This window comes from Acinonyx jubatus, chromosome D1 (genome assembly GCF_027475565.1).
Source record: "Acinonyx jubatus isolate Ajub_Pintada_27869175 chromosome D1, VMU_Ajub_asm_v1.0, whole genome shotgun sequence".
In the NCBI taxonomy this organism is placed as follows: Eukaryota; Metazoa; Chordata; class Mammalia; order Carnivora; family Felidae; genus Acinonyx; species Acinonyx jubatus.
This window is the reverse complement of record NC_069390.1, coordinates 79,704,322-79,730,177: the sequence shown is the minus strand read 5'-3', so window position 1 is coordinate 79,730,177 and position 25,856 is coordinate 79,704,322. Positions and strand designations below refer to the sequence as shown.

At 33.7% G+C, this 25,856-nt stretch overlaps 1 protein-coding gene across 3 annotated transcripts in view; it reads right to left on the bottom strand.

Annotated features, from left to right (window-relative positions):
- Positions 1–25,856, bottom strand: part of CNTN5 (contactin 5) — a 1,351,205-nt gene that overhangs the window by 510,979 nt on the left and 814,370 nt on the right. For all 3 annotated transcript variants that reach the window (XM_053203841.1, XM_053203840.1, XM_053203839.1), the window contains exon 5: positions 13,276–13,497. In XM_053203841.1, coding sequence (XP_053059816.1) covers positions 13,276–13,497 — 222 coding nt within the window. The remainder of the gene's footprint in view (positions 1–13,275; positions 13,498–25,856) is intronic.

The window sequence follows — 25,856 nt, the reverse complement described above, 5'->3', positions numbered from 1 at the left end:
ATCTGTTGATTCTCTGCTACAAAGAAGGATGAAATTAACATGCCTTCTTTCACTTCCTCTTAGTTTACTCCCTAATTTTTCTTTTTTTTTTTTTTTTTTTTTTTGCTTTATGGTTAAGAATATCTGTTTGTTGGGATGCGTGGGTGGCTCAGTTGGTTAAGCATCTACCTTGATTTTGGCTCAGGTCATAATCTCAGGGTTTGTGAGATCAAGCCAGGGGCTGTTAGTGCAGAGAATCCTTTCTCAAAATAAATAATAAATAAGCATTAAAAAATATATATGTTTGTTGTCTTCACAATTGAAAGACAACTTGGCTCACAAATTATGTGTTCATTATATTTTTTAATTTTTTTAACATTTATTCATTTTTGAAAGGCAGAGAGAGACAGAACGCAAATGGGGGAGAGGCAGAGAGAGAGGGAGACACAGGAACAGAAGCAGGATCCAGGCTCTGAGCTATCAGCACAGAGCCAGACGCAGGGATCGAACTCACCGACTGCGAGATCATGACCTGAGCTGAAGTCGGCCACTTAACCGACTTAGCCACCCAGACACCCCTATGTGTTCATTATTAATTTCATTAATGACTGGAGATATTTTTCCACGTTCTGACCACATTTAACATTACCAAGGTAAAGTCAGAGTCCAGCCTGACTTTTCTCACTCCTAAATGACTGGATTTTCCACCTGGATGTCCATAGGTCTCTTTCCTCATTCTGATTTTTTAAGAATTTTTAGGAATATGTCTTGGTATTAATCATTTTGTATAACTGGTAGGTTCAAGACATTCTTTTTCAGGAAGATTTCTTCTTTATTTGCTCAATTCTCCTCATACCAACTAGGGATATATTTTAAGTCTTTTTTATCATCTGTGTAACAACTTTTATATCCTTATTCTTTTCTCATTTGTTTAACTTTTTGAAATATTATAGCTATATCCTATCTTTTCAGTTGCTTCCATATTACCACTAATGAGATTTTCAATTCTGTAATGGTTTTATTTTGCTTTCCATTTGTTTCCTGAGCTCTAAAACTTACTTCTTAACGTATTATATCATCATATTTAGTTTGATTTCACATTTTTGTTCTTTAAAATGTTTTCAGCCCTGTGATTGTCAGTCACTCTCTCTAGGGGAAGATACTTGTTCAAGGTTATGGGTGGGGCCCACATTTGATGAACTGGAATCTGGATTTAACCAGCTGCGAACAAGAAACTGAGGCTTACTAACAACCATATGAGTCAACTTTTAAGTAGATATTCCATGAGTCAAGCCTTCAAATAAGAATGCAACTACAATAACATCTTGATTAAAATCTCAAGAGGGACCTTTAAACAAAACTATCCAGCTAAGCCAATTCAAGATTCCAGACACAGTTTCTGTGAGGAAATGAAAGGGTCTTTTAAGTTGCTCAGTTTTGAGATATATTTTACATATAAATAATTAATAAACTATTTTTTGTCTTCCTCTATTACTTATGAGAAAATGAATTAAAGAAAAATAGTAACAGTGAGAACTTTGAACTTTCCAGGAAAAATAAAGGATAAAAGTGTCATTTACAAATAATGGTACTTGTGAAAATAAAAATGCTTAATTTAGGGCCTCCTGGGTGGCTCAGTCAGTTGAACACCCAACTGACTCCTGATTTTAGCTCAGGTCATGATTCTAGGGTCATGAGATTGAGCGCCACTTTGGGCGCTGACAACACGGAGCCTGCTTGAATTCTCTCTCTCTCCCTCTATCCCTCTCCCCTACTCATGTTCTCTCTCTCTCTCTAAAATATATTTTAAAAATGCTTAATTTAAGTTTCATTGGAATGCTGTCCTATAGCCATACACTTAGAGAATTAGAATAATTCTCCATTCATTTTAAGCATTCTTTCTAAAAGTTTCTGGGATATTTATCCAATCTTAGCTTGATCACTTGTAGTAATACATAAAGTCCTCACAAATTACTGTTTTATTGTTGGAGTTATCTTAAAATAAAGTTCATATTGAAATAAAAAGGAAATTTGTGTCCCAGATGAAGACAGCTTTTTACTCATCTCTGCTCTAGAATACATATAGTTTACTCAAGGTTTCCTATAATTGAATTGATTAGTACCTTAATAATTCCTTTGTTAGTTTACAGAAATTTCCTATAAGATTAGAATATGAAGGTTTCATTAAGGATATTTATGTTCTGCTGATAGAATAGTATGGATAATAAGAAATTAATTTAACCAAAATGTTTTTTTTTAATTTTCTACTTTAATTTATTAAAACAAACTGTTTCCTACATAATCAAAAGAACTGGTTTTGAACCATTTTAACCACAATTTATTAATAAATGAAGAAGTATACTTTAAGAGCCCTTTTATACATCAGCTTCCATGAAACCTTTTTGCCATTATTAGTACAAAGTTATATTTCATAAGGTTTTGCTTATTCGTATGAGGCAGGGACCACTTAATTGCTTACTAATCACATTTCCTTTTCCTAGGAACACTGGAAACTTTTTTAGCCTTTCTTATGATTGGATTGGAGCCATGTAATTTCCTTCTGGACCAAAAAGATGTATGTGAAATCCAGTACTAGTCACAAAAAGTCATGCACAATTCTCCATCCCCTCTTTATCAACTAGCTGAAGGTAAAATAGCAGTAGATGCCAGTGAGGACCTAATAGAGATCAAAGGTATTAGATGGGACAAATCTAATGATACCCAAACTCTCCACATGGAAAGGCATTCATTGAAAAACTAAATCGAATGTGATCTGAATGAGAAATAAATATGTATTGTGTTAAGAGGTTGATATAACATTCAGAATTTACTTGATTAATATTACATTTATTTTATTTTTTTAAGTTTATTTTTGAGAGAGACTACGAGCAGAGGAGGGACAGAGAGAGAGGGAGACACAGAATCTGAAGCTGTCAGTGCAGAGCCCTATGTGGGGCACAAACCCATGAATGGTGAGTTCATGACCTGAGCTGAAGTGTCAGACGCTTAACCAACTGAGCCACCCAGGTGCTCCATAATTAATATTACATTTAAAGCAAAATAATTTTCAAGCTTTTAAAGAGGATATAGCTGGATTAGTAAGCCATGTTCACTGAAATACATATAATCATTAGATTATAGGACCTGGCTTCTATTCCTCTTCCCTAGTTCAAACCTCTTGATTACTACCTAGTTAAAGTATAATCTCAGACCTAAGGCTTAAGACAGGAGCTATTCAACCACTCAACCTTAAATATAACTTTATCAGTTATAGTGCTCCAATTTTTATAACTGCTTTCTAATTAATCCTTCAGGTCGGGTACTTTTTCATATACCCAAATTCTGAAAATAGATTTTCATCCTATGTCTTTATTTATAAATCCTATTTTGTTAATCCTTCTAGAAAGTCTAATGCTATTATGTAGTAGATATTTTTACTTAACGGATGCTGTTTCTTATTTTGTATTTTCACACGAGGTTGACTTACAGTATATTATCATATGACCAAGAGTCTGACTCCATTTTTCTATCTTTGACCACTAAAGGCTTTCAAGCCCCATCAGTAAATTTTCCCCTTCTTCTTCATCTCAGGAAAAGCTGATAAGCCAGGCTAAATATCTGGAAAACATCCCTTCCTTGACTCAGGTGGGGAAATTTACACTCTACGAACCCTGACACACATTGGAATTTTCACCAGTCCCCACTCCCCAGCCACAATAAAGCCCAAAGCAACTCATTTGTTCCTTTGCTCAAGCCATTTTCAGACCAACCTATTATGTTCTTATCAGCAAGCCTCATGACATGAATAATAAATCTTTTCATGCCCTTCTGGCATATGTGTAGCATCATCAATCTGTACCTGAACCAATTTTGGGTTGTGGAGTTATTGATCTTACTCTCTGCAAGGAAACCACATAACAAGTTAGGGCTCAGTCATCTGCATAGAGAACAGAATTTTCTCTAAGGAAAACATTCCTCCAAAGGGATTTTCACCCATGGAAGCAATAGGTCTCCAAACCTTTAACTAAAATATAGAAGGTAGACATGTGAGAAAGGCACTGTTGAATTCCCCTGAGAGAGGTTTTTCTTAGCTTTATGTCAGGAAAACAAGATATGTTGTTTGGTCACAATGACCCCAGCCATGGAGATAAGCCAGGTCTAGGTTTGGAGGCAATCATATAGCATGGCATAAATTACAGATGTTTAAATTACATTTGTAAATCATGAAATCATATAAATAAATATAAATATAAATATAAAATTTATTTTTCTCCTTTTCCCTTTTGTTATCTAGAAGCCTTAGTGACAATCCCACCCACCACGGTCTCAGCAAGCCCCCAAAACAATATGGAATTGAGAGACATGTGCTTCATCTCCATGTTTAGGCAAGTAGCTCTCAAATTATTTTAATAACAAATATTTTATTATTCACCCTTTATAATTTTTAAATTAACGGATACCTTCGTACATATATCTTTCTGATTAATGAAAGGACAAATCAAAGGGAAGTAATTTAACATAGAATAGTATTAATTTGCTATGTAAATTCTCAGGAACAATTATAATAAAAGATATAAGAAACTAATCAAAAGTTTGTTCATAAAATCCCCACAATTACAAACTGATCCAAGTATGGTATTGGTGGCTCAAATATTCTGAGTGGCATTATCATTAGGTGGTATGATTTTTTAAATGGTCAACAACTCCTGGAAAAACTCTTAACAAAAAATAAATATAATCTTCATGTAATTTATATGATTTTGCACTGGCATGCCCATTATATTTCAAAAAGATTTTGTATGTAATATAATACAAAGTTGGGGTCTTGTCATAGAAAATTCTAAAGAGAATTTTAATAATTTCTCATGTGAATGCCTGGAAGGACATTTAAGATCCCTGTGCATTATAATTATAGGTTATTTAACATTCCTGGTCTCCACTCTCTAACTTGAAGTGATGTCATTGAATTACTGAGACAACCCAAACTACCTCACTTCTTCCTACATCTGGGAAGTAGACACCTCTTCTTAGAATCATTAGACAGGAGAAAATAAACATGAAACCACGGATGCCTAAAATTAACATGGTATTGGCCGTAATCTTCCATGAGAGATGTCTGAGTAGGAAGATAAAGCTCTACCGTGAAATGAGGAGTCTGTTACCCATTTGCCTTCCTCCCAGTGGAGTTTCTTAAAGCACTGGCATGTTATTTGTTTATGGACACAATGGTTTCCCTTGTAGAGTCATGTCCTAGGATCAAGCTGGTATCCCATTCTAACTCCTTGTGAAATTTCTGTCACTTATCGATAGGCCACCCACATACTAACGTTTTTCCTGCCAAGATGGTTTAAGTGTCACCTCATCTGAAAGTCCTACAGCTAGTTTCCCTAGGGAAGCCATGCTTCTTGGTGTTGGGTCATTCTGTTTCCAGTTGTTTCCTGGATCATGACCAGACACTTAAACTTGTTTTTTATACTGTAATCCTCTCTTAAACAATTGTTCTATGTCTATTTTTTTTTTCAAAGATTAGGTCCAATGTCAGACCCCAACACTTTCTATCTGCTGATAGCTCTAATTTATGGCTTTGTCTAGTTTATTCATGTAATGTGACGTAAGTATCTCAGTAATATCATCTAGAAGAAATATCAGCCTATAATGTCAAACACAATTACAAAAAAATGCACTTTTAATATCATAATATATTTTATATGATATTCCCCAGAAATTTTAAATTGTTTTATTAGAAATTACACTTTATGATGACATTCATAATTACAAATGTGAGAAAAAATTTTCACACCATGTGAACATCTAAAATGAATTCTTGAAAAAATATCCAAAACTTCCTTTAAGTTTCTTTTCAACTTAAAATTGTTTCTTTATAAAAGTTAAACAAGTGTAAACTGTCTTTATAAAACTTTCAAGGATTCCTAAGAATTGAAGAGCATTATTTATTAAAAAGCATTGTGATGAATGTTTCATGGGTAAGTGACATTATGCTGTGCACATAATATAAATTGAGAGTCTAATAGATTTTTTTGTCATTTTCTAATGTAGCTATAAAAGGAAGGTCAGATGATTCAGAGATGCTATCACTTATGAGAATGTTCAAAGTGTACCAACTCCATACAACCTTCAGAAGATGTCAAACTACTATGCTACCATGTCAACAGAAGGAGGAGGAGGACATTGCTTTTGCCTCTTCAATTGTAATGCAGAATACAAAGTTTAGGTAAACAATATTCAGTCAAATGTTCTATCATGGTATATAAATTCACCCTTAATTCAGATTTAAGTTTCCTCAAGTAGATACCTCTTTATTCAACAATATTTGTTAAGCTCCTAGTAAGCTGGCACTACTCTAAGTGACGAAAGCAGATAAAGAATAGCATATGAGATGCTTTTTGCACAAATGGCATACAGTTAAATTGGAGAGAATAGTATACTAATGTAAAACAATAATAGCAGCTCTAAAAATTAACAATAAAATAAAGGATAAAGTCACAAAGTTTCAATGAATGGTCATAAAATTCTAAGGCGTTTATTAGGATATATTTGTTTTTAAAGCAAGAGAAACTGGAGTGATCTGATTTTTTACATAGGAGTATATCACCCAAGTGAAATACCATTTCCCCTCCTAGAGGGAATTCTTATTCTTATAAAAGATCATCTAAATTTTGTATTTGAACCTCCAAAACAATTTATCAGCAAAGGTTGTTTTGAAGAAACAACAGAAAATTGTTAACACAGAGATTGCTTTGAGTTATGATGCCATTGCACATGTGCCAAATCAAATATGGAAATAAGCCATGTCAACAATGAAATTCAGCCCAAGGTACTGAGGATATGAGGCAACAAATTTGGTAAGGTGTGGGAATCTTCCACATGTCAGCAGCTACTGGTTGAAACTCCAAAGGCTGGGTAGACTCAGAGTGTTATGTAAATTACAAGTTGTGTTTATCATTGAGGAAATGTAAAAAATGCATAATTATATGCTTAATCATAGTAAAAATATAATCTGCTTCAATTGATTGTAACTTTTCCATCTGATATAGCATTTGTAGTCTCTGAAGCTCAGGAATGGACTTCCCTAGTAAAAATCTGAGCTTTCGTGTCAGCATTACTCCTAATCCAGACCTGCCTCTGTTCAAGGAAGATAAAATATTTATTTATTTATTTATTTATTTATTTATTTATTTATTTATTTATTTATAAATGTTTGTTTATTTTTGACACCGACTTTAAGCTAACCATCTTGTCACAAATAAAAGAATGAAGTGCTCTCTACACTTGTTTACTCCTACTAACACCACCACCACAACAAAAAGAAATGAAGTCAAAGACCAGTTTGTTGGCTATTCATTTATAAACGGAGAAGGTAACGTTAGCAGTAGTTAACAATCCTTGTCCACATCACAAAATCCAAAATTAGTGCATATTCTGCAGGTGTTTGAGGTGCTGACTCATAAGGGCTTTCAATTAACCTATATTACCATGAGAATTTCCAATTTAAACCTTAGTCAACTTTTTAAATCAATTAAGTGACACATTCAAACAACTACTTTAGAGTAATTATTAACATCTTCGTGTCTTTTAAAACTAGATAATGCCTCTTCTTGGGTGGAACATTTGCAGTGATAAAATTTGAAGTGATTATAATTATTACCCAAAATAATAATATCAAATTGAAAGCAAAATACTTTCTGAGGACTTCTCTGCTTGACTCCAGTGAGCAACATTCTCCCTTCAAAGTACTGCTCCATTTCTCTTTTTTGCTTCATGATTTTAGCTCAAATATTTTTCTTCATTAACTATCTCTACTTCTTGACTGAATCAAGTATTTAGTGACTGACTATTCTGTTTTTCTTGAAGTCTTCCTTCTTTTGCACTGGCTTTCTCCTGCTGCTGGAAGTTGACTACTACATTGTGAGCTACCCTGTGGAAAGTTTCACTGAGAATGGCTTCTGGCCAACAGTCCATGAATAATTAAAGCCCTCAGTCCAACAATTATCAGGAGCTGAATCCTACCAACAACATATAAGTGAGCTTACAAGTGGATCCATACCCATTTGAGTGTAGGCATAAAATAGCAGTCCCAGTTTGTGAAAGACACAGGATCCATTTGAACCACATCAGTGAGTTCCCGATTCACAGAAACTGTGAGATAATAAACCATTACCTTTGTTCACTCTGTTAGTATCCTCACCATACTTCTACATTTTCTACAGAGGATTCTTCTTACAATATCATAATTTTAGGTTGTCTTCCTAACATCCATCTATTTTAATTTTCTGTGTTATCTTGTGATCATCTCAACAGGTTGGTATTCTTCTCTAGGCAAGCTAATCTCTATAGCCATCAAACTTTGTTTATCCAGATCCTGATTATGCATTCTCCTTCAGAATGGAAGTTAGATAGAAGCCAGAGTCTTTTGTAACCAAATGTTGGAAGTCATATTCCATTACTTTTTCCACAATCTATTCTGCAGTAACGGGCTACTAGCTTTGGCCCACTACTGAAGAGAAAGAATTACACTGTAAATATCAGGAGATGGGAATCATTGTGAGTCAGTTTAGATTTTACCTACCACATGCTTAATTATATTAGTTTCAGAATTTTTTATTTTAAGAAATAAAGTATCACACACTTGAGGTCATCTACCTTCCCAATTCTGGTATCATTTCTCTGCTCTCATTCTCCCTTCATCCTTAGAGGTAAGTGTTATAGTCAGCCTGATCCCTCAAGTTCATGTTTTTAAAATTGTACCGCATATATACCCATATATAATATCCATTGTTTTCATTTTTAAGTTCATATATATATATATATATATATATATATATATATATATATTATATGTAGTACTCTGTAACTTTGCTTTTCACTAAACATTGTATTTTGAGATATATCCATTTTGTTTGTCAAATTATATACATATATATAGTTTATTTATATATACTTATACACTATATTTATTTATATATATTTATTCACCTTAACCATTTTTCATTAATGAAAAATTACAATTTATGTATCCATTTCCTTTCTGATGAATATGGGTTGTCTCCAATGTTTTGTTATTAAACATATACTGCAATGAATATACTTTTATGTTTCTTTGTGTATGTGTGGGAGAGTTCTCCAGGTTTTATATACAAAAGTAGAATTTCTTTCCCAAATTTCTTTGCAAATGAGATTTTTATATTTTTCAGAAAAATCTTAGCTCTATCTTGGGGTACTTCTGGGCTTACCTCTGAGCAGGAGTGGTATGACTTTCTATTCAGGCTCTATTAGTTTTCTCATTTTTCACAAAAGCACGTCAACCCCGGCTTTATTCTCTATTAAGGCTAAAGGCAATTACCTGACAAAAGCCATATGTCAGGGTCTTATCAGAGAGAACAAACTCAAAGTCACATCTAGCCAAGATCTATCAAATTCTAGGGTGAGAAAACAATAGTTATGGAAGATTACTTGGAAAATACTCAGACTCTCTATTCTTTCTGATTCTCTAAATATGAATTAAACTACAGTAGCAAAGGACTTAAATTATATGGCACTAGTCCAGAGCTTGGAGACTTGCTAATGAAAACATGGTCTACCAAGTAGCATCATCAACATCACATTGGAACTTTTTATAAATGCAGATTATCTGGCCTTACTCCTGGTCTACTGAGAGTATCTATTTTAACAAGGTTCCCAAGTGATTGTATGCATATTAAAGACAAGAAGTACAATTTTAGATAATTATTTCTCATTTTGTAGTTGATTTTTGGGCTAAGTATACCTTTATTAAATATGATAAAAATTCTTATGTACACAATAAGAATAATGTTCAGATCACTGGCTACTACATCAAATAAGAAACTCTTAATGAGGACCCTCCAAAAAAATTTGTCTGGTCTTAGTGTCAGATATAGCGGTGCTTCTACTGAATGACTATTTCACTGTATTCTTTGGAACACTGGAAAATATGTAACTGGCCAGAGTTTATTTTTCCTTGACTGCTAATTACCCAAAATAGGGACTAGCCTATAGCAGGTATGTAGGCGCTTACAGTAGACACTTTGAATTAATATCAAGCCTGGCTCTATTTTAGCTCCTATTTTTGTTGTTTCATCATTTTCATGTGTTTTAACCCATATTTACTACCTGTATTGTATTTATCATTGTGAGCTATATTAATTTACTCTTGGAACAAGAGAAAAAGGAGTAGAACACTAGTTGGTACCAAATTATACCAAAAACAAGAGACTCCTATAGTTCTGACTACTGAATAGATTCTACTTTGTTGTTGTCTCATGAAATAATGATGCCTCAGGAACACAAATCCAAAACATCTCTGCCTAATGACTGTGATATTGGAATTAATATAGTGGGAAGTTTTTTAAGACTTTATTATTTTAATTATTTTTTTTAGTAATCTCTACACCTAAAGTGTGTCTTAAACTCTTGACCCCAAGATCAATAGTCACATGTTCTTCTGACTGAACCAACCAGGCACCTTAACACTTATTTTTTTAAAAGCAATTTCAGATTTACAAAAATATTAAGAGGAAGGTCCATAAAACCTTCACCCCTGCACATGCAGATCATCCCCTATTAGTGACATCATTGCCAGAATGGTACCACTTCTTTTTTTTTAACCAAAGATAAACATAAATTGACATATCATGATCATTTAAAGTCTATCATTTACATTAGGGTCCACTCTTGTATATTATGGGGGTTTAGACAAATGTTTAATGATTTATATACATCATTATGATAGTCTGAGTATTTTCATGGCCCTAAAAATTCTTTGTCTATGCCTACTCATCTCTTCTCCAAACACCATCACTGGCAACCACTAATCTTTTTGCTCACTCCATCTTTTTTTTTTTTCTCAGAATGTTATATAGTTGGAATCATATAATATATGACTTTTCAGATTCTTTCACTTGGTAATACACATTTAAGGTTTCTCCATGTCTTCTCATGACTTAATCACTCATTTCTTTTTAGTGCTGAGTAATATCCCATTGTCTGGATGTATCACACTTTATCCTTTAGCCTTCTGAAGGACATTTTGGTTGTGTCCAAGATTTGGCATTTGTGAATAAGTCTGCTCTAAATATCCATGTGCAAGTTTTTATGTAGACATAAATTTTAAACTCCTTTAGATAAATACCAAGAAGTGCAATTGTTAGATCTTATGGGAAGAATATGTTTAGTTTTGTAAGAAATCATCAAACTGTCTTCCAAGTGGCTGTATAATTTTGTATTCCCACCAGCAATTGATGAACATTCCTATTCCTCCACATTATCATGAGCATTTTGCATTTTCAATGTTCTTGATTGTGGCCATTCTAATAGGTATGTATGTGCTGGTATCTTATGGTTGTTTCAATTTTCATTTCCCTGATAACAAGTGATGTGGTCCATCTTTTCATATGATTATTTGCCATTTGTGTTATCTTCTTTGGTGAAGTGTCTGTCAAGGTCTTTGGCCCATTTTAAAAATTAGGTTGTTTGTTATCTTATGTTGAGTTTTAAGGGTTCTTTGTATATTTTTGTTAACAGTCATTTTTCAAATATGTCTTTTGCAAATATTTTCCCCCAGTCTGTGGCTTCTCTTCTAATTCTTTTGATACTGTCATTCACAGAGCATATTATGAGAATTTTAAAATTATACCAGAAATAAGTAATTTGAAAAATAAAACATGATCAAGGAGCTAACATTATACTTAAATAAAATTTAATGCCAACTCTATGAGATGATGCTCACATGGCAACAACTGGTATGAACAGTGTTTATACCAGTTTTCCTGGTATAAACATGTTTTCCTGTGCTTGGCACCACAACCTAATATGATATTTCTAGAATATTTCCAATAATTTAGTTCTTGCAAAATGTTTCTTTGCATGTTTAGCCCTTCATCAATCATAACTGAACTGTAGTCCAAAGTGTATTGGACTTAAAATCTGGATATACGTAAATGAAGATTGCCTACTTATGGGGTACCATGGTGGCTCAGTCGGTTGAGCATCTAACTTTGGCTCAGGTCATGATCTCATGGTTCATGGGTTTGAGCCCTGCATCAGGGCTGTGCTGACAGCTCAGAGCCTGGATCCTACTTTGGATTCTGTGTCTTCCTTTCTTTCTGCTCCTCCCTTGCTAACACTCTGTCTTTCTCTCTCAAATATAAACATTAATTTTTTTTAATGTCTACTTATTAGCAATTTGATTTTATGAAAGATACTTATCTGTTCTGATTTTCCACTTACATAGAAGAGTGATGATATCCACTTCAAATATTTATTGAGGGGATTATTGAGATAAGCCATACAAAACAGTCTGGCACAGAGCCTGCTAATACTTGGTTTTTAGTGTCTATCTCTGACTGCTAATTCCTTATATTATTTTGTTGATATATTTAAAAACAATGGAGTTAGAGAATATCTAACAAATCTTGTTCAAACATAATGTTAATAGCTACTCAGAAGTCCTTACTTTAACTGATGTATTAATGTTGGAAATTTGCATCATTTATTTTCCACTCAGAAATAATGCAAAATACACTCTTTCTCCAGGATCTGGCACCCATTCCTTTGAAATGTAATTATCAAGATAGAGAAGGATAAGAGATTCACTTTAATAAACACCAATTAATAAACTCACACGGCGAAAGGAGAGCAGAATATGCCACCTGAAAGTATGCCATTTTGGCATATTGATTATTTTGAATTAAAGTTTAAGAAACAGCTGGGGCAAGAAGGACGCTCCAGCCCTCCTTCATTGTCCTGAAGGCAGGAAACCAACCTGCCATGTAAAATGGTAGGAGAGTACAAGGCATCTTTACCACCAGAAATAGGTAATATAGGGCCAAGAAGACTATATAAACAAATTTTGTTACTTGTTCACTAATATATTACCTCAAGTCAAAACCTCTTTATCCTGCTAATTCTTCACAAATTTATTGATTCTTTGTCTAAAAGGTATAATAGCTGCCTGCTTTTAATTTTGAAATTAGTTTTTTTCCCTGTTAATATCTTTTATGTCAAATTAATTATTAGGCCAGCCAAAGACTGGAAAGAAAAATTTTTCCACACATACATTTTCTAATCACATTGGCCAACCTCTCCATTAACATCCTCCACTTTTTCAGATCTTAAACACTCTGCCACTTTCTGTTTTAGGGGTATTGACTTTTCACCTCTCTCCCCTATTATAATAGTCTTGACCCAATGACAATAGTCTTGAAAAAAGTGTTCCTTACATGTTTAACTCCAAAAGGTGCAGTTTTCTTTGATACTTACCATCTTGTTTGAAGGCATCTGAGGAATGATAAAGATTGATGGGGGAATAATAATGTTGAGCTGTCCCTCGCCAGCTTGGTGAAGAAACACTCAGTGTTCCTAATGAAGGATTGTTATATCGAGGTCTAGTCTTTGAACCAAAGAGAGATGAAGATGAACTCTTTTTAATTCTTAGCAAAGTGGCATATGAAGTAGGGAAATTAGGAAGAGCTCCAGAATATTCTGTAAAAGAAAAACAATAGTAAAAAGTGAATTATGAGGAGAGTTTTATTTTTTTCCTGTGAATTTTTTTTCTAAAGACATTGTGAACAACTTCCTTTGGAGCTGCAACCAAATGCAAACTACAGAGAGTGATAATAAAATAAAATAAAATGTTACTTTTATATTTTAAAGTATTTTCTGGAAATTTCTGCTAGTTACAGTTATTCTGCTAGTAAAGTCAGTTCTCTCACTTACTTGCCAAGAATGAAAGAGTATCTGGATCAATTACCTGATTTTCCCTACAAAGATGACCTCTTGGCATTGGACTCCAGCTGCCTCCTCTTCATTGTTCTTGTGTTCTTTGCCTTATTCATCATTTTTAAGGCATATCTAATCAGCTGTGTTTGGAACTGCTATAAATACATCAACAACAGGAACATGCCGGAGATTGCTGTGTACCCTGCCTTCGAAGCACCTCCACAGTATGTTTTGCCAACCTATGAAATGGCAGTGAAGATGCCTGAGAAAGAGCCACTGCCTCCTTACATACCTGCCTGAAGAAGTTCTGCCTTTGTCAATAAACCCTATACCAGCTTTTTGTCTTGTTTATTTTACAGAATGCTGCAATACAGGGCTCTTCAAACTTGTTTGATATAAAATACACTTTCCTTTGTTTAAGCATTTATTTTCAAACACTAACAAGCTTTTTTTTGACATCTATTCAAAGTCGGGTTTTTTTATCATTATGTCTATTACATTTTAATAGTGTTTTTGAAGACAATCTAGGTTAAGCAAGAGCAAAGTGCCATTGTTTGTCTTGAATCGGGGGAGGGATGGTGGTGTTCTCTACACATTTTCTTGTGTAACTTTGCACTTTCTTTATATAATAGTTTGCATTTTGGTTATTTGCTGCCCTGGATACTTTCAGGAAGAATGACTAAAATATTCAGGGTGAGTAAGTTGGGTATAAGATCTGAAGTTTTAGCTATGAAAACATGAAAAATCTATACCATTTTAACTTGACTGTGGAAGATGATGGTTGCACGTTTCTAATTTGTATGTGTTTCCATCTTTGTGATGAGATGCTTTAATAAATCTCTTAAATATTAAAAAAAAAGGAAGAGAGAAAGAAAGAAAAAAGGCAAAGAAGAAAAGGAAAGAGAGAGAACAAAGGAATGGAATGGAAAGGAGGAAGGAAGAAGAAAAAAGGAAAAAAGGAAGAAAGACATCCAAAAATTCAAGTCTTTATTTCCTTTGTCAGGAATGTTTGGGAATTAACTTTTTTTGTCTTAATGTTAAGGTATCCATTCACATACATTAGATCAGTTCCTTATTTATTATTTAAAAAATAAGGAAAAGGGAAAAACACACATTTTAAATTATATTCTATGAATATAGATTGAATCTTCATGACCTAAAATTTATCACTTAGTAGGAAAAAATGCATCTAATGCAGCATATATTTTGATAAGGCTGTAAGTTATGCTCCATGTTCTTGAAAACAGTCAAGTTCACCATGGAAAATAAACAATTTTGGATAAAATTTGTTTTGTAGACTTTGTTATATAATCCATATAATAATATTAATTATTAAGTGGGGGTGCTGTTATGAAATTCCTACTTTCATTGATTATTGATAAATGTATTGACCATATTTTACTTTAATTCCCAAGGTTTTTCAATAGAAAATGTATAGATAGTGGTTGAAGTAGAATAGACTAACACTTTTATGTCCGTAGGAGAGAGTCAGGTTAGTGTTTAAAAACAAACTAATTATGATGAATTCTAAAAAACAACTAGGAACTGGAATTGTTTTCTATGGCAAATATCAATTGAATTTGACAATTTCTTGATCTTGGAAATATTTTTAAAAATCACAGTTTTGTTCAGACTATCTGATATTTGAACTTAATGGATGTTACCTTAATTTGACAAAAAATAATTTATCTCTGTGAGTAAGCTTTCTCATAATGAAAATTATTTAGAATCATTATACTGCCTCATAGAGATATTTCTGAATGCAAGAAGCATTTCTGTGAATTGAGAATAACACTTTAGTAGGTGTTAAGCATCAAATTAAGTATAACATTTTCTGTTTTGTGAAATCATAAATATGATTTTTGTGAAACTCAAAAAAATATATTTTCAGATGTTCTCTACATTTAAATTGAGTATGATATGTATAATCAAAGCCTATCAGGAGCTGTTAAGAAATTCATGTCCTTTAGTCCTTGTGTTCAACTTACAAGTATGGTGAAGGTGGATCAATTTTAAGTGAAAATAGCTAACCTCTCTTGGGCAAACTATATGAGAATAGATTATGAGTAGACATAAAAATCTCCTTTAAAACCTGGAATTAAACGCAAGTTTTGGCACCTAGAGGTGGAAGGTAATGAAAAGAGAATGAGTTTTCCTTTAGAGGTACTTTGTAATTGTGGTCTCTGAACTTATTTGTTTCTTAGTGCAGTCTGTTGCTTTGTGTTTTAGCTGCCTACCTTGCTTTTGTGTGTGTGTGCGTGTGTGTGTGTGTGTGTATATGAAGTGTACCATGCTAGTATCAAAAATTAAAATGGAGTGTGAGAATGTGGCTTATAGTTTTTAAAGCTAGAGAAGGATAATCAGTGAAACTAGAAGGGCCACAATGAGGTTCAAAGGCCAGGATCATCCCTGTGGATATGAAATATATATATACATATATATATTTGTATGTATATATATGTATATGTATATATATATGTATGTGTATATATATGTACATATATATATGTATGTGTATATATATATATATGTATGTATATATATGTATGTATATATGTGTATATATATATATATGTATATGTATATATATATATTCCCTACCGTATAAATAGACGTTATATATAAAATATAATTAATATAATATATATTAACAAAATACATACTGGCTAAAGGCATCAGTAATTGTCTTATTCCACCCCACATAAATAGAGATGAACCAAATGCTAATGTGGCTGTGTGCTCCACACCAGGGCTTTGTTTGTCATGTAATTAGTTGCATCTGTTACAGTGGAGATTCCTTTTTCATCAAAGTGAACCCAGAACTTTTGCTAGAAATTTGAAAATTTATTCGTTAATTCATGTATCAGCAAACATGTAATGAGAACTCGGTAGGGGCTAAATGCTAGGGATACAAAGGTGAAGCAGGTACTGCACTCGGCTTAAAGGAACTTATGATATAGTGATGAAGAAAGGCAACTATACATGAACTTTATTCCAACGTGATATAAAAGTAAATTCAAGGATTTAGAGGATCCTCTCATCCTGTCTATGGTCCATCAGAAAATGTTTTCCAGATGAATTCTATCTAATCTGAGTCCTGAAAGACAATTGGTGACTAGTTCAGCAAAGCTCTGAGTAGGGAAGGAAAGATATTCTGGCAAAGGGAAGAAAGTACATGAATATCTGGAAAGGAAAGGCAATAGGGTGTGATGGTAGATTAAGTAATCAGGATCTCAGTGTGTGAGGGAGAGAGGTGGGAGGAGAAATACAGCTGAATAGGTAAACTGGGATTAATGATGAAAGGCCTAGGATGCCATGCTAAAATGGTAGGACTCTGAAATAAGAGTAATATAAATTTTAGAAACATCTTCCTGGCTGCAGTGTCATTTGGAACAAGACAAAAGGAAAAAAGAAGACTAATCAAGAGTCTAAAGCTGTAATGAAGGCGAATATTAGTCACGAATGAGGAGGTGATATAATGCGGATGGGAATAAAGATTACTGATTGATTGGATTTGAATCAAGGAAGGGAAAATAAATCTAGGGATACTCAGCGCTACAAGAAGATGGATAAGGGTGCAGGAAAAGGCATGTGCTTGAAGTGAAAGCTTATGAATTCAATTTGGAGCAGGTGGAGAGATTGAGGGACTTCTTAGGACATTCATTCTGATTAGAAAATTCTGTAAACATAAGGGAGATACAGACTCATGAGAGATTATTAAATGGTAACCAAATAGATAGTTATTAAACCATGAGAATACCTGTGTTTGCCAAGGCAATACATAAAATGAGGAATAGAGTGTTAAAAATGGAACCCTGACAAACACCAGTATTTAAGAGAGTAGCAGAGGTAAAGAAACTTATAAAGAGGAAAAGAAGAAAAGTGTGAAGTTACCAAAAAGAGGGGAAGAGTCTTTCAAGGCTGATGAGAGAGAAGTTGACAGTGTTGAAAGGCTGGGTCTGCAGTGAAGGGGTGCCCCACAGCAGCAAAACTGCTTTACTGCTGCACATATCATGCACAGTGAATATGTAAGTGGTCAGATTCAGGAAGTGAAGAAGAGTTTCTGAGCTCTGGAAGAGAGTCTGAAACCCTTACATTGCCAAGTCCATTACATTAGACAAAAGAGATACTGGCCTTAGCCTGTAATCTCCAATAGTCTCCTGGACTGGGTGCAAGCAACTTTCAATTCAGTGAGGTCTCCCACTCTTGGGGGCAGTTCTAGCACTTCTACCTGTTGCCCTCCTAGCTGTCCAGCTTCTTTTTATGACATCTCTAATTTTCCCACTCTTCATTCCCAGTTCTGGGGACCTTCAGCTCTGGAAAATAGATCCCTCAGTATTAATAAAAGGGAAAATGATGTTTCCATCCTAAGACTTTGATTAACCCCCAACTTTGAGAGTCTGAATTGATTTAACACATATGGGGCTCTCTTGGGGGTGAAAAATACTGCATCACCTTCCTAAGTTTAAATTAAGGTATTTGAATCTCTATCCATCTCATCTTATTGCTCACTTCTTTCTAGGATCTCAGCCCCTTCAAGATTTACAAGCTACTTATCTTAACACCCTGTCACCACCTGCCGTCCTCAATCCCCTTCCTCTCCAGTTTAGAGTTTGTTGTTCATTACTTAGTCCCTTCAGTGTACCTTCACTTACACTGGCCCTTTAACCTCTCTTGCTTTCACAGACTGAACTCTCTGTCTAGTTTAAATTCAATTATCAACATGCTGTGTTCCTGAATGCATCTGGAAAAGAACAGAAAATCATTCGTAAAGGTCATAATTCATGATATTAAGAGCGAGTGAAATTTTCTAGTTCCTCAGCAGTACTACCACATTTCCCTAATCCATTTAATATCCCATCCCTTTGGATGAATAATTTACATCTATCCTTCATCCCCAAGCTCCACACCTTCTTGGCCTTCCTGATGATGATGTTCCTATTTCACGAAGAAAGTAGAAGCAATCAGAAGAGTGGGTCCCTCACATGCACACCCACCTGTATGTATGTTAATATACTCTACCTTGCTTTCATTGCCTTGCCAGCTCTTCCAATCTTGTGCATTGAATCTCATTCCAACTCATCTTGACTTCTCAAGGATCTTTCTAGAAAATCTTCTCTAGCTCTCCTTCAGCACCAATTTTTCCCCCCATTAGATTATTCCCATAACTGTACAAATAATGATCTAACCTTTTTTAAAAAGGTATCTAAGCCTACCACTCCTTCTGATGATTTTTGTTAACAACTTCTTAAAAAGAGCTATCAGTGGTCATTGTGTTCAATTCCTCTTCTGCCATTCTCCCTTGAGCCTATTGTAAACAGTCTTATTTATAACACTCCACAATGACTCTCTTCTCATTGCTAAATCTAAAGATCAGTTTTAATCTACGAGCAACTTTCACCATGGTTAACCATTCTTTTTTTTTTCCTTTAAACATTTTCCTCATATGATTCCAGTATAGTATAATACCATGTTTTTATTCCTATATCACTGGCTACTCCTTTTTTGTCTTCTCAGCTTCTAAATTCTAAATGTTGGTGCACTCTAGAGAAAATATTTTCTGGTTTAAATTGAGTCATGATGACAAGGTGAAAAAAAAAGCTTGTTGGAAAATTTCCTTTTGTAGCAGGTTTCTCACACAGAGAGTCGTGACACCGAGGCCTTTTAATTTCCAGGAAGCAACTTTATTTGTGCTCGCACCACTCGTTGGGTTCATACCCGAAGAACTGACAACCGAACATCACGTGACATATTTTTAAAATACATATTTTAAAATACATTTTCTATTTTTTTGTCTCCCATACATGGTAACATACACGTATATGTAGTCTGATTAAGTAGTCTCAGTTTACAAGGTCATGAGTGATGTCACATAGGCGCATAGCCCGGACAGCTTGAAGTTTTCTATCTCTTTTTTTTTTTTTCTCCTTAGGGAGGGGACCCTACCATACTTTCAACGTACTCTTTTTCCTTTTCCTTTTTTTCCTTTTTCTTCATTATATATATATACATATATATATGTATATATATGTATACATATATATGTATATATATATATATACTATGTATGTATACATATATATGTATACATATATATATGTATATACATATATATATGTATACACATATATATATGTATATATATATACTATGATATATATGTATATATACGTATATATATATGTATATATATATATACGTATATATATACATATATATATATATCATAGTCCTTCGTTCTACATAGTTTTAGAATAATTTTATTTAATGTTTCTCTACTAATACTTTACCAGTTTGTAGTCCTCTACCAATACTCCCAGATTGTAAATTCCATGAAGGCAGCAACTGGAGCAACTGTATTGATGATCTTATTCATGAACATTAGTTCCATCCCTGTGAGCAGACCTTTACTCTGGTCTGTAACTTGAACCAGCTCTGTCTTTCATATTCCAATGTTTTCCTATGCTCATTTTAACTTCCACTTGTAGTTAATAGCTCTTTATTCTCTCTTCTATGCTTCTGCCTCAGCTTCTAAATATTTCCTGACCTCTGTCACAGAAAGCACCTTCTGAGATAAATCATTTGATAAATCTTATTCAGGATTCAGAATATGTTTTTAGTCATCACTTCAAGAATTGTCATTTAAGGGGCGCCTGGGTGGCTCAGTCGGTTGAGCGTCCGACTTCGGCTCAGGTCACGATCTCACAGTTTGTGAGTTCAAGTCCTGCATCAGGCTCTGTGCTGACTGCTTGCTCAGAGCCTGGAGCCTGTTTCAGATTCTGTCTCCTTCTCTCTCTGCCCCTCCCTTGCTCATGCTTTGTCTCACTCACTCTGTTTCTCAAAAATAAATAAAATGTAAAAAAAAAAAAAAAAAGGAATTGTCACTTAAGAAATGGAAGCATTAAAAATAAAAAAAAGAAAAAGAAAAAGAAGGAAAGAAAGAAAGAAAAAGAAAAAGGAAGAAAGAAAGAAAAAAGGAAGGAAGAAAAGGAAGGAAGGAAGGAAAGAAAGAAGGAAGTGAGGAAGGACAAGGGGAAGGAGGGAAAGAAGGGGAAAAGAAAGTAGGAGCATAGGTTGGGATTTCAAAAAAGCTCAGTGAAACATAAATGTTAAGTGGCACTCTGCCGGGCTCTGGACTGGTTTTCTTCTACACATTAAGTCCTTGGTTTCTTTAAGCAAACTTAAACACCATTTGCTCCCTAATTCACTCCTTTGTCATTCAGGATTCATTAATTTCTCTCAACAACTCTTCATTGAAATTCTACTATGTGTTAAGAACTGGGGATACAATTGTGAGTAAATCACAAATGGTTCCTGCCTTCATGGAATTTACAATCTAGGACATTGGTAGGGGAATGCAAATTGGCAAAATATTAGTAGAGGAACATTAAATAAAATTATTCTAAAACTATATAAAACTAAGAATTATGACACATATAATGGGGGGAAAAGGAAAAAAAGAAAAGAAAAGAAAAACAAAGTGCCTTGAGAGGATACTTGCCAACATCTTATTTTTTTACTTTGTTGCCATTATGACTCAGTTCCTGGCAGGAAAACTCTTCTCTTGGCTCTGGTATACATCTTCCTCCTACACCTTGGCCACTTATTTTATTGATTCAGAATTTTGGATAAAAGCAGCTTTGTCAGTAAACCTATTTGCAATATAAATTCCAAAGTTAGATTGCCTGGATTTAAATCTGTACTCTACATCATAGCAGATCTATGGCTTTGGGCAAAATACGAATCACTCTGTTTCCTTGCCTTTAAAATGGATGTAAATAACAACTGCACTTCTGTTGTTGTAGAGATCAAATAAAGTAATACATGTAAAGCACTTAGAAATTTGCTTGTTCACAGTAAGACCTAAATAAATGATAACTATAGTATTTTTTATTATTATCTGCACTTAAGTTATTACCTCTGGTGGACATAATTGAATAATGGGCTTAGGCTTCCAGATTTGATTGGGATATAAAATGAAAATATAAATACCAAATTTTAATATTCATTTGACTTTGAGGAATTAAAAGACTGGCAAATGGAAGAGGGATAGTTGCAATTTCATTTTCCTGACAGGTGCATTCCTATGAGTATATTCTTAAGAAAAAATTTGGGCGACAAATGGAAATTATGAATCTATAGAAAACACATTGGTTTTCGTGTTTGTTTGTCTTTTGTTTTTGTTTGTTTGTTTGTTTGTTTCTATTGGCTAAACCAAGATCTACTCATTTTTTCTCTGTTTTCTTATTTAAGGTTTGAAAGGCAAAGTAATAATTCTTTGTTGGAGAAATCTTCATCAGTTGCTCAAACTTTTATTGAATATCTATGCTGAAGATGTCAGCAGAATCTAGTTATACGTTAATCATTTTTTCTTCTATTTTCTCACTGCTCATAGATCAGACCTTAGGGGATGTGTATTATAGTTATTTCTAAAGTGGTCTAGAGATTTGGTGATAAAACTCAATTAACCTGGTGCTCTCACACCATGAAATTCCAGCTGGAGGTTGGGTAGGAGTAAATATTAATGCCTTCATTAAATATTTCCTAATCAAATGACCCTGGGACCATTGAACCTATATTATTTAATAAAATTGTAGTCTATTAAATTAGAATGACATTGTCACCACTTGCAGTCTTGGGACTAATAGCATTTCTTTTCCATTACCTAAAAGGTCACTTTATAGATGTCATTGCCATTGAATGTAAATAATATTCATGAGATAATGGGTTAGAATTAGTAGAACTAGGATTTTTATGGCAATATTTATGAACAAATATGGATGAAAATGTTAATACGATAAAGGATACATTTTAAAATATTTAATCCCTATCATATTTAAAATTTCCTGAATTTTCTGATATCAAGTCAACTTCAGAATTATATCTTTGTCCCTTAGTATGAAAAACATGTTTGAATTGAAATTTAAAGCTCTTAAAATATTGATGATATAATTAAAATATCACTACTGCATTCTGTATTAAATCTTTTTCTGTCACTTCCCCACACAATTTTTACAACCAAATAAATCCAAGCAACACCAAAAATTCATGAAAGGACACACTTTTGTATAAATTCATTTATTTCCTATAGTTTTAGTTTGGTTTTAAATATTTATTTAAGCCCATGCAATAATACATATAAATAAACTATAGAATCAAATGGTTGATATGTGATGCTCTGAAGAATAATGTTTAATCATACACTCATAATTCAGAGGAGCAAAAAGTGACACCATATATTGATGACACAGCATACCAAAAATGGAGAAGTCATACAATACCCAAACCTGCACTGTGACTCAATTTGGCATCAAAATCAGCATAAGGAAATTTGATATCTGACCTTTTTCAGGGTAATTGCTAAGGCTGTCCTCTCTTTGATGAGAATTAATGTTAACTGTGCAACTTTAGCCTGCCAAAGTTATGAAGCTTGCAAGGATGGATGTAACACCTCAGTGAAGCCAGTCATGTGAACCATATTTAGAAATGGTTAATAATTTATAAATAATGTGCATCATTTCAATTTAGTTGTGTGCATCTATGGCAGAGGAGAGTTTGAAATAGCTCAAGTCAAATGTACTCTATGTCTCAGCTCAGCACTTTCAAGAACTGCATTATGTGCAAACTTCATAGTGTTTTAGCTGGAGAAGTGAGAAAGGATATGCAGAAGATTAAATTCATTTTTAAAGCACCAAAGTCAGGCATCTAAACTGTACTACTCCTAAGATTTAAGGAAAAAAAAAATAACAGCATTGCATTTCTAGTTTTCTTTGCATAAGATTGAAAGATAGGCATACTTACAGGGTAAAAAGAAACATAGCTCTAAAAGTTATTTCTACCACTCCTATTCAGATACACTATTTAACATTTGAAGTCATAATGATTTAAGACGTGGAAAACTTTATTTTTTCTCAATAGTAAATGTTTAGTTGTATGCACAGATTATGAAAGTTTCTTCACCTTAATCTGGATACTATATATGTTTTTATTGAAAGAGACAGCGGAGACAGAGAAAGACACACTTTCTCATAGTTTTTCTGTTTTGTATATTTTTTCACTATTGTTATAAGTTTTAAAAAATCAATAGTATTTAGATAATTCATCGTTAAGCTATCAAAAGACTAAAGTGTCTAAGACTGATACGCCTGTTGTTTTCTAATCACTGAGGAAATTAGTAAGGGCAGGAGCTAGTTGTGAAATATAACCAAATTAATTTAGTGATTAAATAATTCCCTCTTGTTTTGGATAATTAAGGGTTTCGGTGAAGTTTTACGTCTGCAATGATTATATTAGGCTATTTGTCTTCTTTGTCTCTGTATGTTTAAGATAGATCAGATAGTATCTGATAATAAATCACATAAAGCTGACATTATTTAGCAATAAATGCTATGATTAAAAATAATTAAACAAAATGTATCCTTCCTCTCAATTTTAGAAAATACTCTTGGGAAAGTTAAGCTTTCATTATATGTACATATAAAAAATAAGCAAGTGTGGGGGCACCTGGGTGGCTCAGTGGGTTAAATATCCGACTTCGGCTCAGGTCATAATCTCATGGTCTGGGAGTTTGAACCCCTTGTCGGGCTCTGTGCTGTCAGTTCAGAGCCTGGAGCCTGCATCAGATTCTGTGTCTCCCTCTCTCTCTGCCCCTCCCCCACTCACGCTCTGGTCTCTGTCTCTCAAAAAATGAATAAACCTTAAAATAAATAAATAAATAAATGAATAAATAAATAAATAAATAAATAGTGTGTTTCATTATGTCCAGTGCTTCCAATGATGCAATATCAATACTAGAATTTCTAAATCTATAGAATGTGGATGTACTCAGTCTATTGTGGATTTAGAAATGGAATTCAAGATGGCCAATTACATTAATGGAATTTTAGATAGCTAAGAATTATCTTGAAGTGTGTGGGCTACATAGACATACATAATGCAATACAGGAGTTAACATTTATTTAATACACAGAAAATGATCTATTATTATGTATCCCAAATCATAAGTTAACCATGGAAATACAAAAGCAATAAAACATAAAATATTTCTTTAAAAAGTTCTTAAAAACTAAGAGAAGAATAATATAAACTTCAGGGAAACCACTTTATAATCATGGAATTTGAATAAACCTCAATCTGATACTGATAGCCTCTCAGATAAAAATATAGTGACAGTTTTAAAGAAATGGTCTTCCCTGGGTTTAGTTCTTTTCAAAGAGGGGATATGTGGAAAGTGATTTTTAATTATTGCATAAGCAAGTAACAGGGTACAAAGCCACCCTCCCCATTAAGAAAATAAAGGTTTCTCTCAGGCCTGGTGGAATCCTTACTCTGCATGGGCACTGTCTTAGGTATATTCTCTGTAAGGAATTTACCTTACAGAACCTACCAGGTTCCAAGCAAGCTGCGCTTTCCCACTTGGATGGGCGTATTGGTTCTTGCCTTGTCCAGCTACTCTGAGCCCATCAATTTCCTTATATTTAACCTTTAAAGAAATCCCTACATTCTTGCCCTTTAGCTGTTGGTTTTTCCAGCAATCGCAGTCTCATTGGGATTACCAGGCCACAAGCCACACTGTTAATAGAGAGTGGAATAGGTACATAGTAGGTTACTGCAATTTAAGTTGCAGAGGAACATCTAGGAAAAAGCAATTGATACCAATCAAACGGGACTTGACATTGGAGATGGAATTTGAATTGAGCTTTGTTCATATTTCACAAATGAAAAATAAGCATTTGAAAATGTGTTTATGACTTTTATTGTGTGACTTTAGCACATGAAAATGTTGCTTAAGAATCCCTTCAAGGGGCTTTAGTCATTGAAGTCCCCAAATGACCTCATTTATAAGGAGATTTTTCTTCAAAGGCAGTCCTACACCTTTAACCTTCATAACTACATGCTAGGAAGACACATACTGGAATAGTCAGAAACTGTGCAACTAACAGCAATTTATTTAAAGAAGACATCAAAAAATAATTTTTCAATGACATTTTAGCAAGGTTAGGTGAATTCTCATTTAACAGAAGAAATACCTGTAAATCATTTAAATTTTCTCATCTGCTGTGGTTATGGTATTCTAGCCTAAACTGACAGCTCATTTGGCCCAGTTACTTACTTAGTTAAAT